The sequence below is a fragment of the Cryptomeria japonica genome, chromosome 7 (genome assembly GCF_030272615.1).
Source record: "Cryptomeria japonica chromosome 7, Sugi_1.0, whole genome shotgun sequence".
Lineage (NCBI taxonomy): Eukaryota > Viridiplantae > Streptophyta > Pinopsida > Cupressales > Cupressaceae > Cryptomeria > Cryptomeria japonica.
The window spans coordinates 284,391,340-284,407,047 of record NC_081411.1 but is presented as its reverse complement, the minus strand read 5'-3'; the positions used below and the strand labels follow the sequence as shown (position 1 = coordinate 284,407,047).

Genomic DNA, 15,708 nt, shown 5'->3' with positions numbered 1-15,708 from the left:
TTCTGCAATTCTTCTAATATTTCAAAGTCATTACTGTTAAATTGTTTGGAAGTCTAGCTAATTTTGTTCTGAAATTTTTTCCATTATTTTGGTTAAAATTGTATGGAGATTTTCTTTATTTTTTTAATTAAAAATTGTAGAAATTATTGTTAAATGTGTAGAATATTTTCACAGCATCCCTAGTTCTTCCATAGGCTATCTCCCAATATTTCCTATCAAAGTAAACATTTCAGATTCAAAATTATAATAAATTTACACACAGAAATGAACTGTAGTGTTTGGGTATAAGTAATAAATTTAAATCTTGAAATTGATTTAGTGGTTTGGGGAAATGGCCATGGTTTTGACAAATTAAAACTGTTCATATTTTAATTTGTCTTAAATTTGTTCATTCAACAAATTTTACAATTCCTTTCTATGGCATTTATTTGATTACTCACGAACTCTGATGATACAGAATGCATATGTTTCAAAGGACTCAACCTCAAAGCCTAGTATGAGGAGACCTCATGTCCTCCATTGTCCCAATGATCAAGCTAAACAAAACACTTCATAGAAAAAATTACAACACTAATTTAAAACATCTCAGGAAGAACTTGACGTGTCTCTTGTTCTATTTGTAGAGTATCATCGACTAGGAACTTGACGCTTGGGTCTCTTGTTCTATTTGTAGAGTATCATCGGCTATGTTTAGTCACATTTTCAAAGAAAAAGAAAAAAATTTAGTCACGGTAAGTATGTTCAGTGGGATTACTTAAATTTATCGTGTTTACAGCCCGAACTTAACGATAGTGAGGAAATTCGAGTTCAAATCCTACTTCCGACTAACAAACTAACAGAAGAGAATCCGTTGATTTTCTCACAAATTTTACAAGGATGGTTCAGGAATCCTTATTTGAAGAACTTTACAATGAGCTCTTTAAGTCTAGGTATATTTTTTTACGCTCTTTATGACAATGTGCTTGTGAAATTTAATACAGGCTTGAAATCGTGAGGATTTTTTTTTTCGGTTTTTGTTCAGTATCAATGCTACATTTTATTTTCTAAAAAGTGGCAATCCAAATTTTATTCCCAATATTTTGCAGTGACTTTAAAATTCCGACCACGAAGGAAAAATCACAGCGTATGCAGAAAATTATTCAATCTCTGGACCTTCTCCAGAGTGAATTGTAAGAGAATTCTGTTTTACATAGAATGTTTAATTTTGATGCTCAATTTTTTTATTGTTAATCGTTTACTGGCTAATATTCCTTTTTCTGGAAGCTGCGAATCTTCATTTAACGAGTTTATGCATGAGTGCTCCAAATCCATGTTAAAGAAGGCAAAGGAAGCCGCTGAATCCGTAGCCGTGTGGATTGTCTCGAAAAAACCACTGATAGAAGGTATTTATGTGCTTTTTGTTGCTCTTGTTTAGGTTACAAATTATTTTAAGCTAGAATGTTCAAAGATTCGAGACTATCGTTTCTTTAGGTTTTGAAGCTATTTTCTGCTATAAAGATAAAGTTTCTAGAAACTATTGTTTAGATGATTAAGATCTAGAACATAAATTTTGGTATGAAAATTACCGAGGAATGCACAGACTTACGGTTGAAAAAAATTAATGGAAAAATAAACTTGCATCTAACTTAGTCATGCAGCTCATACAAAAGAATAATAATTGAAGTCCGTGTAAAGAAATATGCTCAGAATTGCACTGAATTGAACAAAGAAAATCAAAAGTTGAGTTGAGGGAAATATGCATCAAATATTGAAAAATGAATTTCATTCGAAATGAACTTCTAATTTTAAGTGGAATGCAAATTCGTTTGGCTTTAGAAGTCATGCTGCTGATTCGAAAGACAATATACTTGATGACAGCAAAGACATGCTGAAATGCTGTGGTTTGAACAGAGAAAATCACAACTGGGGGAATTCAAAACATGCTTCACTGTATTAAAAAGGATCTCGTTAGAGTCTGTTAGAGATGAACTTATAATTATACTTTAATAAAACGTAGAAGGTTAGAAATAATTAATATTCAAATAATTTAATTGTGCTTCAGTTTAGTATCTGCTATGCTTGAAATAAAACTGACTTTTGGAAAGTATCACTTGGGTCTGCTCCTGATCATATTTGTTGCACATCTACTTTTCAGGTTTATTACATATAATGGTTTTTCGTCAATCAAACATTGATCTCGCCTTTGGAGATGTACACAATGAAGCTTCCATTGTCAAGTTGGCATTCCTATTTCGCTTATTCCTATTGGAGCCCCCTGACATTCTGCATCTGATGAACAATCCCCATTCACGTATCCTTCTTTGATAATGATAAGAATATAGACACCATCTATTTTGTACAAATCTGGTACATATGCCAATTTGCCATACGCTATATAATATTTACTTACAGTTGTTTGACTACTATCCTTAATAGTTTTTAATTTAATGGATTGCTGCCTGGAAGTGAAGCATTTGTGTCCTGAGTTCTGTACGAGTTTTATGTAATTTGTTAACAGAAATCAGATGTACAATGTCTTGATGATGACTACAAAATCAGGGGCTTCTAAGAGATTTTCAAAACCAGCATAGAAACAGGACTGTGAAGACCAAAATCAACAAAACTTAGAGCGATCTAAATATAACCGACTACATAATTGTAAACTAGTTTATAAGCATACTAGATTCACATATGTGCTACTCAACCTGGTAACCATTTCCCTCTATACTCTATGAGTGTCAAGCCTTAACAATGACTCTCAATTTTTTATTTTTGGCCATAGGTGGGTTGGCTAGGTTTAGTTTACTTTTGAGCTTGGCCATGAGGTCAAAACTAAATCTGTGTATGAAAAAGCAACCTTTGACATTACCCATTTTTGCAATTTCTCATTCAGCATGGTTGTGATATGCATCCACCGTCTTACGGCTCAGTAAATATACATTAACTCGCAAACCAAGGAATTGGTATTACAAATGACAGACTGCAATATAGCAGTCCTGAATTCATTATAATATCTTCCATTAAGAAACAGCCCTTGCTGAAATTTGATTAACAGATTATAGTTGAGGATATTACCTGGGGGAAGTAGTCTCTCAAAGCAGCTCTCAAGGCACTTCTGATGGATTGCCCAAAAACTGTTATTCACTAAATGCCAGTTTCAGTTAAGTTTAACACGGATCTTAGCAGATTATAGTGCAAATCAAAATGAACTAAAATAGTTTCACTTTGAAATCTTAATTTATTGTACCAAAATACATTCCCAAGCCAAACCCCTGATGCACTTGTTAGATCTCTTGCTCGCAAGGTGAGTATTTATCCTTGCAATTCTTTTTCACTTTCTCATAACTCTTCAACACCTTTGCTGTAGATTTATTTTTCCTTTCTTGCTTATTGTTGCATAACCCACATTCCTCAAACAGGTACCATAACTCTTCTAATTCAATCTCTTATTTTTACAACTCTTTTTGTTGATCCTTTGTTAGCTTCTGCCTCTGCCTTTGTCTTATCTTTTCTTCCACCCTGATTATTCTTTTTCTTACATTATAAGCTAACTTCATATTTGACTTCACAGCCAAAGCTCAAACAAATAACTATACCTATTTCTTGTTTCCTCACAGCTCTCCCCTTTTGTACATAGCGGTTCAGAACAGCAACATTGCATCAATCTTTTAAACTTGTGATTCACTTTTGTCATAAAGATTCCATCTCCCCTGTTCTTCATAGACATTGAACATTTGGTTTCCTTCAGCATAGGATGTAAACTAGAACTACAGAAACATAGCAAAATATAGAATGGGAAAACACAGTAAACACAACCTTTCCAAATGAAAGATAACAACTAACTACTGTATTAAATTAACAATTCATATACAGCTGCTTATGTTGAATCAAGTTCGGGTGCTCCTTGATTCAGAATTTATTTGTGTCTATTTTAGTAATATTTCCACAGAATAAGCTCCCCTAACCATTTGCAATTACCCATGTGAGTGCCCATGCTTCCCCTTTTTAAACATAGAAACATAACAAAACTTAATCAAGCCAAAACAGAACTTTCATAGCAGTATTACACAACTTTCGTATCCTCCCATGTGGATCTATTTGCTCTGATACCAAAAACTGATAAAAAAACACAATGAAGCTGCTCATTATCTTTCACAGCCCCTTCACACCCCTACTTCAAAAAACGGAACCTTATCTTTCTATATAAAAAAGAAAACCACAGCCCCTACATAACACCACAACCCCACTATCTGACAACAGTCTGAAAGAGGCAGAACAAAATAGCCCAAATTAGAAAACCATGAATTGCTGGAAACTGACTCAGAGAAAGTCAAGAGAATCTACGGTTACGTTAGTATTCAACGTCTTATGACTCAGTAAATATACATTAACTCACAAACCAAGGAATTGGTATTACAAATGACAGCCGCAATATAGTAGTCTTAAATTCATTATATTATGTTACATTAAGAAACAGCCCTCGCCGAAATTTGATTAACAGATTACAGTTGAGGATATTAATGTGGGGAAGTAGTCTCTCAAAGCAGCTCTCAAGGAACTTCTGAGGGATTGCCAAAAAGCTGTTATTCACTAAATGTCAGTTTTATTAAGTTTAACACAGATCTTAGCAGATTATACTGCAAAATCAAAATGAACTAAAATAATTTCACTTTGAAATCTTAATGTATCAAACCGAAGTACATTCCCAAGCCAAACCCCTGATGCGCTTGTTAGATCATTTGCTCTTCTTTTCAGCTACTTTGTATGTCTTTTGTTTGAAACTTACAGCTAGGAAGTGTTCATTGTTCAAGCTGGATTTCAGCTGTTTTTGGACCTGTTTGGCTCAAAGCTAATGCCCTTATTTTGTCAAGAACTCGCAAAGCAAGGAATCGGTATTACAAATGACAGCCGCAATATAGTAGTCCTAAATTCATTATAATATCTTCCATTAAGAACAACCCTTGCTGAAATTTGCTAATCAGATTATAATTGACGATCTTAACTTGGGGAAGTAGTCTCTCAAAGCAGCTCTCAAGGCCAGGGTATCCTAATGAGCCCCCTGACAACTCTTCAAAATGCAAAGGCTCATTAGGATGGGACCTAGGAGGATATTATGCATTCAACCAAGGTTTGATTTAGCAACTTGAAGTGCAACCAAATAGTACTCTACATTGATCAAAACTATGAACTAATCCATGTCCCAGGTATTATTGAAGGCAATTCACTTGTTTGGATTAACAAATGTGAAAATGAAGTCAGGATTTGAGCCAAAGGGTGAATTTCGCTCCTGACCCTTCCAAAGGGTCCAGAGCGAAACTCATATAAGACCCTATTTTTTCACAAAATCTTGAAGAGAATGCCAATTTGAACTGGATGATGATGGAAGGAGGCCTAACAAGTTGTATCCAAGCCAAGGAAAGGAGAAAGGAAGTGAGAAATGAGCCTAAAATGAAAATTTTGCTCCTGACCCTTCCAAAGGGTCTAGAGCGAAATTCACATTTCCTCTATTTTGCTCTTTGTTATGACCAAGTTTGTTGACTTCTAAGGCATGTTGGGAAGGCTTTGATCCATATTTGCCTTTGAAAAGAGGTTTGAGGCGATGAAATGGTGAAAATCAACCTAGAATGAGAATTTCGCTCCTGACCCTTCCAAAGGGTCCAAAGCGAAATCCTCAATTTGACCCCCTATTTTGACTAAGACGTTGAAAAGACCTTGTTTTGAGCAAATGGACTTGATTGTGGTGAGGAGAGGTGAGTTTGATCAAATTTGAAGGTAAATTGAATGGAAGAAGTGAGAAATCAACCTAGAATGGAAATTTCGCTCCTGACCCGTCCAAAGGGTCCAGAGTGAAATTCTCCATAAACCTCATTTTCTTCCTTGTTTAGACTAAAAGCCTTGTTCCTTGGACATAGTAGGGGTAAATGGACATGTTCTTGCCTTAGGAAGAGAATGAAAGCATTGAAAAGTGAGGATTTTGTCCAAGAATGTGAATTTCGCTCCTGACCCTTCCAAAGGGTCCAGAGCGAAATTCTCCATAAACCTCATATCCTTCCTTGTTTTGGCCAACATCTTAGTTCCTTGGGCATATTTGGAAGTGGATTAACATGTTTTTGCCTTAGGAAGTGATTAGAAGTCGAGGAGTGAAGGATTTTGTCCTAAATCATGAATTTCGCTCCTAACCCTTCCAAAGGGTCCAGAGCGAAATTCTTGAAAACACCTATTTCCCCCTTAGATGAGGTCAAGACCTTGGTTCTTATGGCGTGGATAGAAGTGAAGTGATGTGTGCTTGCCTTTTGAGGTGGATTGGAGTTGAAAAAATGAAGAAATGAGCTCAAAATGTGAATTTCGCTCCTGACCCTTCCAAAGGGTTGAGAGCAAAATTCTCATTCTCTCCTTTTCCTCTCAATTTTGTGTCAAGCCAAGTGTGGATCAGGTGAATTAAGATTGAAGATGCCCCTAGGCATGCCTTTGAATGACTTGTGGCCACCAATGATGAAGATTCCAAGCTAGAACTTGAATTTCGCTCCTGACCCTTCCAAAGGGTCCAGAGCGAAATCCTAAATAAGTCCTGTCCCTGGCCATGATTTTTAGCGAAATTCTCCTTTCAAGCCATTTTGAGGTCAAACAAGTGTTGTCTTCATGAGAGGGGGATCCAAAGTTGAGAATCAAAGGAAAGCAAGGTATGAAGAATGAATCTAGGTGAAGGAAAATAAGCAAATCAAGAATTTCGCTCCTGCCCTTCCAAAGGGTCCAGAGCGAAATTCCCAAAATCACCTAGTTTGCCCATGATTGAGATTAAGAGATGGATTCCCAGGCCTTGGTGGAGAGAGGGCTAGCATGTGCTTGTCTTGGGAGGCATTTTGGAGTAGAGAAATGATAGAATTTGAGCCTAAGGAAGAATTTCGCTCCTGACCCTTCCAAAGGGTCCAGAGCGAAATCATTAAAACCTCTATTTTGCTCCAATTTTGCATCAAACCTAGTGTTGATTGAGATTAGAGGCATCCTTAGACATGCATTTGAGCAAGTTGTGGTCACAAAATGTGAAGATTTTGTCCTAAAATGTGAATTTCGCTCCTGACCCTTCCAAAGGGTCTAGAGCGAAATTCCTTATAGGTCTTGTCCTTGGCCAAGGTCCAAAGCGAAATCCTCTTTTTTGGTCTTTTTGGAGGTCAAATCAATGATGTCTTCAGGAGAAAGCCATTTTAAAGGTCAAGAGAGGTTCAAGGCAAGGAGATGAGGTCTAAATTGAGCAAAATAGCAAATTTCGCTCCTGACCCTTCCAAAGGGTCCAGAGCGAAATTCTTATAGGGCCTGTCCCTAGGGAGGATCTTGAGCGAATTTCATTCTAATGCCTTTTTGTTGATGATGTAAGGTAGAAAATGCTATGTGAGATAAATATATCATGTGGACTTAATGATCTTTTGGTTTGTTTTGCAAATGGAAGAAAATCAAGCCAAGACAAGGACGACCTATTCCAAGCCCATCATCATCAAGGATGTCCCAGATGCATAAAGGAGGACTCAAGGTGTTTAGAAACGTTGGAAGACTTCAAGTGTTCGAGGAGTTGCAAGCTAGCCTCAAGACCTCATTCTACCACATGAAGAAACCACATGATGACAGAGAAGAATGACACTTCAAGGCAAGGTATGCTACCAGAGAAAGAACACTTGACAATGAGGAAGCCTCATCAAGCATATGGGAGTCAAGGAGGTACATCACTCATCACTTCAAAAGACAGAAAGGAGGATCAACCAAAACACAGACGTCAGATAAGGTGGCATCCCAGTCATTTTTCCTCCAGTTGGATTGGTCCACCTCAGCATGTCCAGATTCAATGTACTTGACTCATCGGGGACGGCACAAACTTCGGTGTACCTACCCCTACTTCCTATTGGTCCACACTCATTGAATGTAATTTTCTCATTGGCTAAGGAAGTTTGTTATAACAAACCCTAATTAGGGTTTCTATCCTTTAATCCTAGCCATTGATTCTAAGTCAATCAGAGTCGTCAATTTGTAAAGGGCTCTCTATATAAAGCCCTGGCTCTTCATTTGTAAAGGTTAATAGTCGAGGAATAGTTAGAGATAGTCAATAATCAATAGTGGTAGTTCAAGAGCAATTAGCTTTTAGGGTAGGGTAGAAGGAGAAGGCAAAGATTGTTGTCAAGACAGTGTTGCAAAAGACATTCAAACTTCATTGAAGAAATGGTGAATTTTGTGTTGATTCGACAATTTGCATGGTCTCTATACTTCTCAAATTTAATTTCATGTTATTAGATGAATGGAAGAAATTTGTATGATCAATGGTGAAATTTGTATATCCATACTACTAGTGGTTTGTTGATTGCAAACTTGCCTTGCGTAGTCAATTGGAATCATTCAACTTAAGCTTAACTTCAATTATCGCTTCTTAATTGATATGCATCAACCTGACGATGTCTTATGCTTGTAGCGGTGATCTGAATATCATAAAGCTTTCCTTAGAAGATCGCACTAACCTTGTGGAGATGATCCTAGCATGTCAAAGCAAGACTTAGTTAAAGTTTCATCAAAGGTCATCCATTGCTCCTACATTCTTAGTGTTAGAATTAGATCCTTCTCCAACCCTTATCCTTTTCCCTTTTTAAAAAAAATCAAGGATCAGTAAAGACGCATGTTCCAGTGATATCCAAAGCAAATCAGACGCTCAGGTCATCAAATGTAAGTCCCCTTGTGATTCCAGCAAAATCACATCATACCGCAAGAGCTTATCCACACGTAGAGACCCTACATATAAGAACCTTGGAGTTGCCTCGATTGATCCTTAGGCAAAATCTTCAGCATTTGGGGAAACTTTGTTCAAGAGACGATAAGATACCTTGGTATTTTATTCTGTGTTCACATGTGCATGAAAAACACATCAACAGGACCACGAGGTGGAAGTATTTTAAATTTGAAAAACCCTTCAAATTTTATTGCGATGGCATGTTTTTTTCTTCGTGGAGAATGCTGAGCTAGCTTCATGGGAGCGATTAATGCGGCTGGTGAAAGTACACCGCCATTCTCTACTCACTCAATTACGTGGTGGCCTTGGAGAGGAGTCTAAAGTTGCACAAACAAAGGCATTATGATTTTAATGGGGGCTGAGATTGGCGTCCTTGAACCTTGAAAGGAGGAGAAATTAATAGCAGGTGCGTCAGAACCTTTTGTTGGAGCTTTTTTGGCAGATGCAAGGGTAGCATTCATCAAAATTTGGAGAAGTGCTTTCGCGAAGGTGACAAAGGGCAAAAGTTACACTTGACAGAGGGTGCCATAGAAGCGAATTTTTCGCTCCATTCGATCAAGCAGCAGCTGGCCTTCTTTGGAAAGGTTTCAGAGAAGAGGCTGGGTGGTATATTTAAATTTGATGACGACCTCTTCCTACAAATCATTGAGACGTTGCTGGGAGAGGAGTATTTTCTCTTAGAATTTCGGTACCACACCAACATGGACATCATTTCCATGTTGGTTGCGTGAGGTTTATAGTTTGGAACAAAGGAAGATGTCGTATGGGTTGCAAAGGTGTGTGTGCCTGCTCATTCTCTTTGTGGACTCACATCTTTAATGGCTCGGGCCGTGGTGAGTCGTTGACTACGGTGGTCCTTTGGTGAAGGGATTATGCCTGCTCATGAGGGAGTTGATGCGGAATTCAGGCCCTTCCTATTGTGGAGGGATGGTGTGAATCAAGAGGAGCAGACGGAATCGGCTCAACTCGGCAAGGAGAACCTAAAGGAATACATTTGCGACAAGGAAGTGGAGCTGCACAGGGCCAAGGAGTCAAAGAAAGAAGTGACCAAGAGGACTAATTTCAAGCCAGAAGATTTTTCGACCAATGGAGTGGTGAAGAAAAAAATGAAAGTGTGAAATCTTTTTTCAATGTTTTTTAGTCATAGTTTTTGTTAATTTTTGTAATAGTTTCTCTGCATGGGGTGTGGACATGCCGTAAATTAGAGATTTTTGTCTGTGTTTATCCCTAGGTAGTTGGGATAGTCGGGGTTGTATGTAGCTATTGGTGACAAGTGATGGGGTTAATCCCTTCCATTTTTTGTAACATCTATTAGTATGTTTATGTTTCTGGGTTTTTCGCTCTTGCTGGTGGTGGGACTATATAGTAGATGTGGGCAGGGGTGTCATCCCCATTTTGGATAGAAATATGTACTTTTTTCTGAAGTATTAATATAATCATAAACTTTACCGATAAAAAAAAAATTCAAAAAATTGATATAAACAAAACCTACACCAATTGAGAAAGAAAAATGATTTTTTTTTCTATTTCAGCCAGCCATTTTTTTGGGTTATCTTCCAGTGCAAATCTACTATTTTTTGTATATTGTAAATTGTTAAATCAACTTAAAGTTATTTATGTAGCAATTATGTGTCTATATTGCTTTTGAAGTAATGAAAATCTCCTCTAATAACTTAGGAAATTGTGTTAAATATAAGTGTATGTGTTTTTTATGAACATCATATCCCGCTGTATCCATATTGGAGGTCTCAAAAATTGGCAATATCCATATCCGATACCGTATCCGTGTCCATGCAACTTTGTGAGTTAAGGCACTTCTAAAGGATTGCCAAAAAATTGTTATTCACTAAATGCTAGTTTTAGTTAAGTTTAACACAGATTATACTGCAAAATTAAAATGAACTAAAATAGTTTTACTTTGAAATCTTACTCTATCATACCAAAGTACATTCCCGAGCCAAACCCCCGATGCACTTGTTAGATCATTTGCTCTTCATTTCAGCTACTTTGAATGTCTTTTGTTTGAAACTTACAGCTAGGAAGTGTTCATTGTTCAAGCTGGATTTCAGCTGTTTTTGGACCTGTTTGGCTCAAAGCTAATGCCATTATTATGTCAAGATGGGATCCTATGGGATGGTGCTTGGAAGTTATTAGAAGACCTTCAGCAGCTAAATGAGGTTAGAATTACTTTTTTTTCAACTTGGTAGGACTACGCTTTCCCTAGTAATGATATTGTGATATATAAATTGGATTTTTAAGTATCTATGTGCGTTATTATCAGAATACATGCTTCGCTGAAAAAAATTGTAGAACAATAGAAGACTAAACGTTTTGATTCAAGAGTTTTGGAAATGAAATGAAATAGGATACAAGGAGAATTATAAGGCTTTTAAAGAATTATAATTAAATATAAAAGTTTCAAACATCACATTGATCAATTAGATTGGAAGATGCTAAATAATTCATATGGTTGTCACCACAATGCCTATCACTACTGAATCTGTTCCTTACATGACATGCTGGTCAGCTATAGTCCTTCGTCCCTAGTTTTTCAAGTTCATATTTGTTGTACAGTTTCTAGGCTCCATGTATTGCTCTGCCTACAACTTAGTCCAAGTCACAGTACAGATATGCCCTCAAATCCAGTTTTGATGGTTACAGTATGCAGGATAATTCTCCCTTGCCTGCTAATCAGAATTAGAAGTTAGCCTATCCAATCTTTTATATTCTAAAGAAACAGCTCACTTCATCCTATTTCTTTAGAGGTTTCTATGTGTGTGCGTGCATCTGGTTTCAAGTAATCCTATGAGTTTAATTTTGTACTAGGTTTTACATTTCTGTAAACCCTCTTTTTCTGCATTATTAGAAGACAGTTCAGGCACCTCTTTAAGTTATTGATTATACAATTGAGTGATATAACTATTTTGGTTTTGGGGACATTCATATACTTCATTGTTTAAGTAATGACAACTTCTTTTTGCTCCCTATCCAGGATGAATGGGATGCCTGTCTGGCTACAGTGCTACATCAAATTATATCCTTCTATCTATCAAAAGGTCCAACTGTTCTTCAGAAAGCTCCAATGAAATTCCTCATACAACTTCTCGCAAAACCATGTTTTGCAAGAAGTTTCCTTGAATCAATCACTCTCTTCCCTGATTCAAGCAATGTCAGTGCTGACAAAATTGGTGAGATAGCTTCAACATTTCCCTGCCTGATGTAATGCTCGTCATAATCTCAATGTGTGTATGCTATTGAAGGAATTGTGAATCTTGACCTTTAGCCTTATTTCATTTCATTCATCTTAATCATATGTTCAATCAGTTGTAAAGTTGTCCAATGTGTTCTATAAGATACTTGGAATCTTGTGAATGGAGTCGTGCTCTTTACTAGATATATGCCTAAACGCCATTGTGGAGTTTTCAGCATAACTAACATGGGCTTTCTATGCATATGTTACATGGAAAAGTTACTGATTGAGCTTTCTGTCATGCAGCAATACATGCAGCATTGCAAATATTTGAGACAGTCTACAAGTCAAGCCCTCTGACAATAGTAACTAATTGTGCGTCAAAACTAGTTGATCCTTACACAGATTCAGCTCTCGTAAGGCTAGAATGCTTATCTTGTAAGTCTTCCACAAACGAATATGCCATTCGCTTAATTTGTTAAAAATTAGGCTTTTAGTTTTGGTTGGCCATGCTACCTTCAAATATTACTTAGCAAGAGCTGGAGCACTGTTTTTGCTGTGTATTAGATTTGTTGGATAACTTATATGTAAATATTCTACTCTGGAAAACAGTGTTGGGGAAAATCAGATTGCACATGGCAAGTGGTATAATCGAGCATGGTGCTCTGCAAACATGGCCAGCAGAAGCCATTTACAATATAATGACTAGTGTTCTCAGTGACTCAAGTGTACGAGTGAGGCGATCTGCTATTCAGCTTTTACTGCAGATTGAGCCTCCAGAAGTGGATGAAAAAGGTGGGATGGTTTTCCTTTAAATCAACATCATTTCAATATATTTCTTAATGGCAAATATAACGAAATTTGGAAAATTGCTCCCATTCTTAACATTGTAAAAGCCTGGCCAAAGTAGGCTGTCCAAAACTAGATGAGAATTCCACACTTCCTTTACATCAAGCAAACTTAACCCTCAGTCTAAACAAACCAAAACTAGACGCTAGCAGAATGGTCTTATATGGCTGTTATAGCTAATTTTATTAAGAGTCACTGTTCAAACAATTTAGGAGCTTTTTATTTGAGCTAGTGGTCTTATGTTTTTTATTTTTTTGGTTTATATTAAGTAGATGTCAAATTGTAATTTTTTAATCATATAAATTTTAAAAATAAAATATAAATGTAAACAGTAAATATAAATTTAGAGAGAAATTTCTAAAAGAAAGGAAGAAAATATGTGTAGTTATATGACACATTTTTCATCACTTCAACCCGCACTTTTTATCTGTTAATTTTACTAATCAGATATAACAGAATTCAATGTAAACTGAAAATGTAATGAAAAACACAATGCACATAAACACGACACAGCAATACCCTGGGAAAACCTCCCTCTTGGAGGTGAAAAACCCAGCCTTAAAATCCAATTATATTATGTCAAATATGAAGGCAATTACAAGACATGAAACTTATCTCCAACATCAGATCAGTTTGCTGCCAAAACAGTCTTCAATCAATTCGCTTGACCGAGATGTATCAATTATGCCTTGCTGTCTTGGAGATGTGATGCACTGATATGGAGATGATCGCTGGCCTTCCAGAAGTCTGTCTCAGACTTAAGATAACTCTTGCAGACTTGGCAACATGTATATTAGACCAGCCAATGAGAGAGATGAGCGCTGACCTTCAATAAGCTTGAGATAACAATTTCGCTGACTTAGTTGATGTAATTCACATGATGTGATTGTGTATAATGCCATGCAAATGACTTGCTTATATACTTGACTTGATGTGTCAAGTCTCAAGTCGGCTTCCTTATTAATTTCATAATAATATTATATATACCGCTCAAATAGGTCTTGACTCATTAAGACGTTATTGCTTGTTTGCCTTTACCGCCCATTTGGGGCTCACATTAAGAGTACATGTTATGTTTGGGTCCTGGCCCAATTACAATAAGGAGAATAGATCGCACAAGTTGTTTACAATATGATTGCCATTTGACAACATTTAAATTTTAATCCGAACGAGCTATTATTTCAACATTATCCATAGCTAGAATTCCAATGCCTAAACTGTAGCAGCTCCACCATTGAAAAAAAAAGATTCCTGCTCTAAAAAGAAGCTTCAAAATCTAACGTCTCCAATGGGCAGTGGTTTATTTGTAAGACAGACTAGACTATAGATTTGTGTGATGTGGAGTTAAGTACCTTCTGCAACGTTCCAAGAGGAATTCACCAAATGGAAGGAAAAAACTTCAAATTTATAGGCAGTAATGAACTCCTCCAGAAAGGGGTTTGCTGAGCCAAAAGAAAAAGAAAACTTCAAATCCAAAAGCAAAAAGAACCCTGATAAGAAATTACCTGCTGTTGTGCCAAGTATAGTGGGTTATAGGTGAGCATGGTTCCATCCTCAAGTAGTGAGATTGGGACCTAACACCGTAATGGAAGAGCAAGAACGGTTGCAATGAACCAAACAAGGTTACCCCAGTTAAGGGACCACCACTCATCATCGTTATAATTCTCTTTTTGCTTCTTTCAGATACAGTTAAATGATATTATTGTGTTTTTGACATGTTCTTTGTGTATTTCATGTCCGATTCACAATGCTTTCCTTATTATGAATATGAAAATTACTATGAAATGTTTCTTAAAATGCTCAAACTTAGGTTTTAAATTGTGTTCTTGAATTTGGATAAATCTTCAAAACAGCAAGATGAGTTTGACTGTTTATAGTGTTTTTTTTCAAGAACTATTGTACACAGTCTTTCTGAAGACTCGCGATCAAGACAAGAGAGTGAAGCTTTTGGCTTTCCAGAGGCTAATAAGGTTTCCAATGCAGCTTCTGTATTCTAACTTTGAGGCAAGGGACTGGAAGCTTATATTTCAACAAGCGCTGGCAAATGAAGGATCACATGTCTATCACATTGCAAAGGTATATGCAGATTGAAATTAATAGGACTTTGTACTGAATAAATTATATATTATACTCATATCATTCCAAAGCAGCCATTTTTCAGCTTTCGTGTTGGTATTTATTGTGTATTCTTGATGTGATGACCTTTGTTGCCAGGATTTATTACTCAAGTTTCTATCCTCGGACTCAATGCCACCATCTCGGAGGCTCAAGATGCTTGATTTTGCCCACAAAGATAATTACAAGAAGTATGGAAAGTTCATAGGGAATCACATAGCTGAAATTTTCGAAATGGAAGTCATGTTTCTTGACTTATATTCCTGTGATGATGAGAATCAAAATACAGAAACTTAGCATAGATTTGGAATGATGTGCATAATATTTCTTCTACTTCTATCCCTTGTGGTAATCTTATTAATGCTATCATATGATTTTGAAGCACCTTAGAATATGGTGGCATTTTTGTTTTTATGAAAGGAGTAAAAATTTATTAAACACAGATGAGAATTACAAAGTAAGAATGGCCAACTGTCCTGTGAAGAACAATGAATATCCTCTACAACTAGTTGCTCTAACATATCAGATAAATCCAAAGGCAAATGCCCCCTATCTGCAATATTCCAACCCTGCATTTGATCAGATGCCCATACAATTATCGTAAGCCCTAATACCTAGGAAACATAGAGGTATTTATGTGAACATAATTCCCATGATAGCTATATACGATGTGTAGATGGATACCTTATTAATAAGAATCAGCCCTCTTGATGCCCATATGTGTATACTTGCACATGCTTTCCTATGGAGGTGTGTGAAAGAGATTTAATTGCATTTGCAATCATCTAAGTGGGTCTGTATGTTTGGACAT

General features: G+C 36.6%; 1 protein-coding gene across 3 annotated transcripts; it reads left to right on the top strand.

Moving 5' to 3' along the window:
• The first annotated feature begins 664 nt into the window (after positions 1 to 664).
• On the top strand, positions 665 to 15,335 carry LOC131052076 (uncharacterized). Of its 3 annotated transcripts, none has more exons than XR_009107275.2 (10): positions 665 to 929; positions 1,086 to 1,169; positions 1,264 to 1,382; positions 2,135 to 2,290; positions 10,787 to 10,920; positions 11,736 to 11,931; positions 12,240 to 12,371; positions 12,546 to 12,728; positions 14,766 to 14,858; positions 14,997 to 15,130. XR_009107275.2 is itself a non-coding variant. In XM_059207961.1 (10 exons), the coding sequence occupies exons 1-10, from the start codon at positions 877 to 879 to the stop codon at positions 15,192 to 15,194; spliced, it is 1,425 nt and encodes a 474-aa protein (XP_059063944.1). In that variant the 5' UTR covers positions 666 to 876; the 3' UTR covers positions 15,195 to 15,335. The 3 variants fall into 3 exon arrangements, 2 of the variants coding, with proteins under 2 accessions (XP_059063944.1, XP_057842641.2); XM_059207961.1 differs by having other exon boundaries at positions 666 to 929; positions 14,689 to 14,858; positions 14,997 to 15,335; XM_057986658.2 differs by having other exon boundaries at positions 671 to 929; positions 14,674 to 14,858; positions 14,997 to 15,335.
• Positions 15,336 to 15,708: the final 373 nt, after the last annotated feature.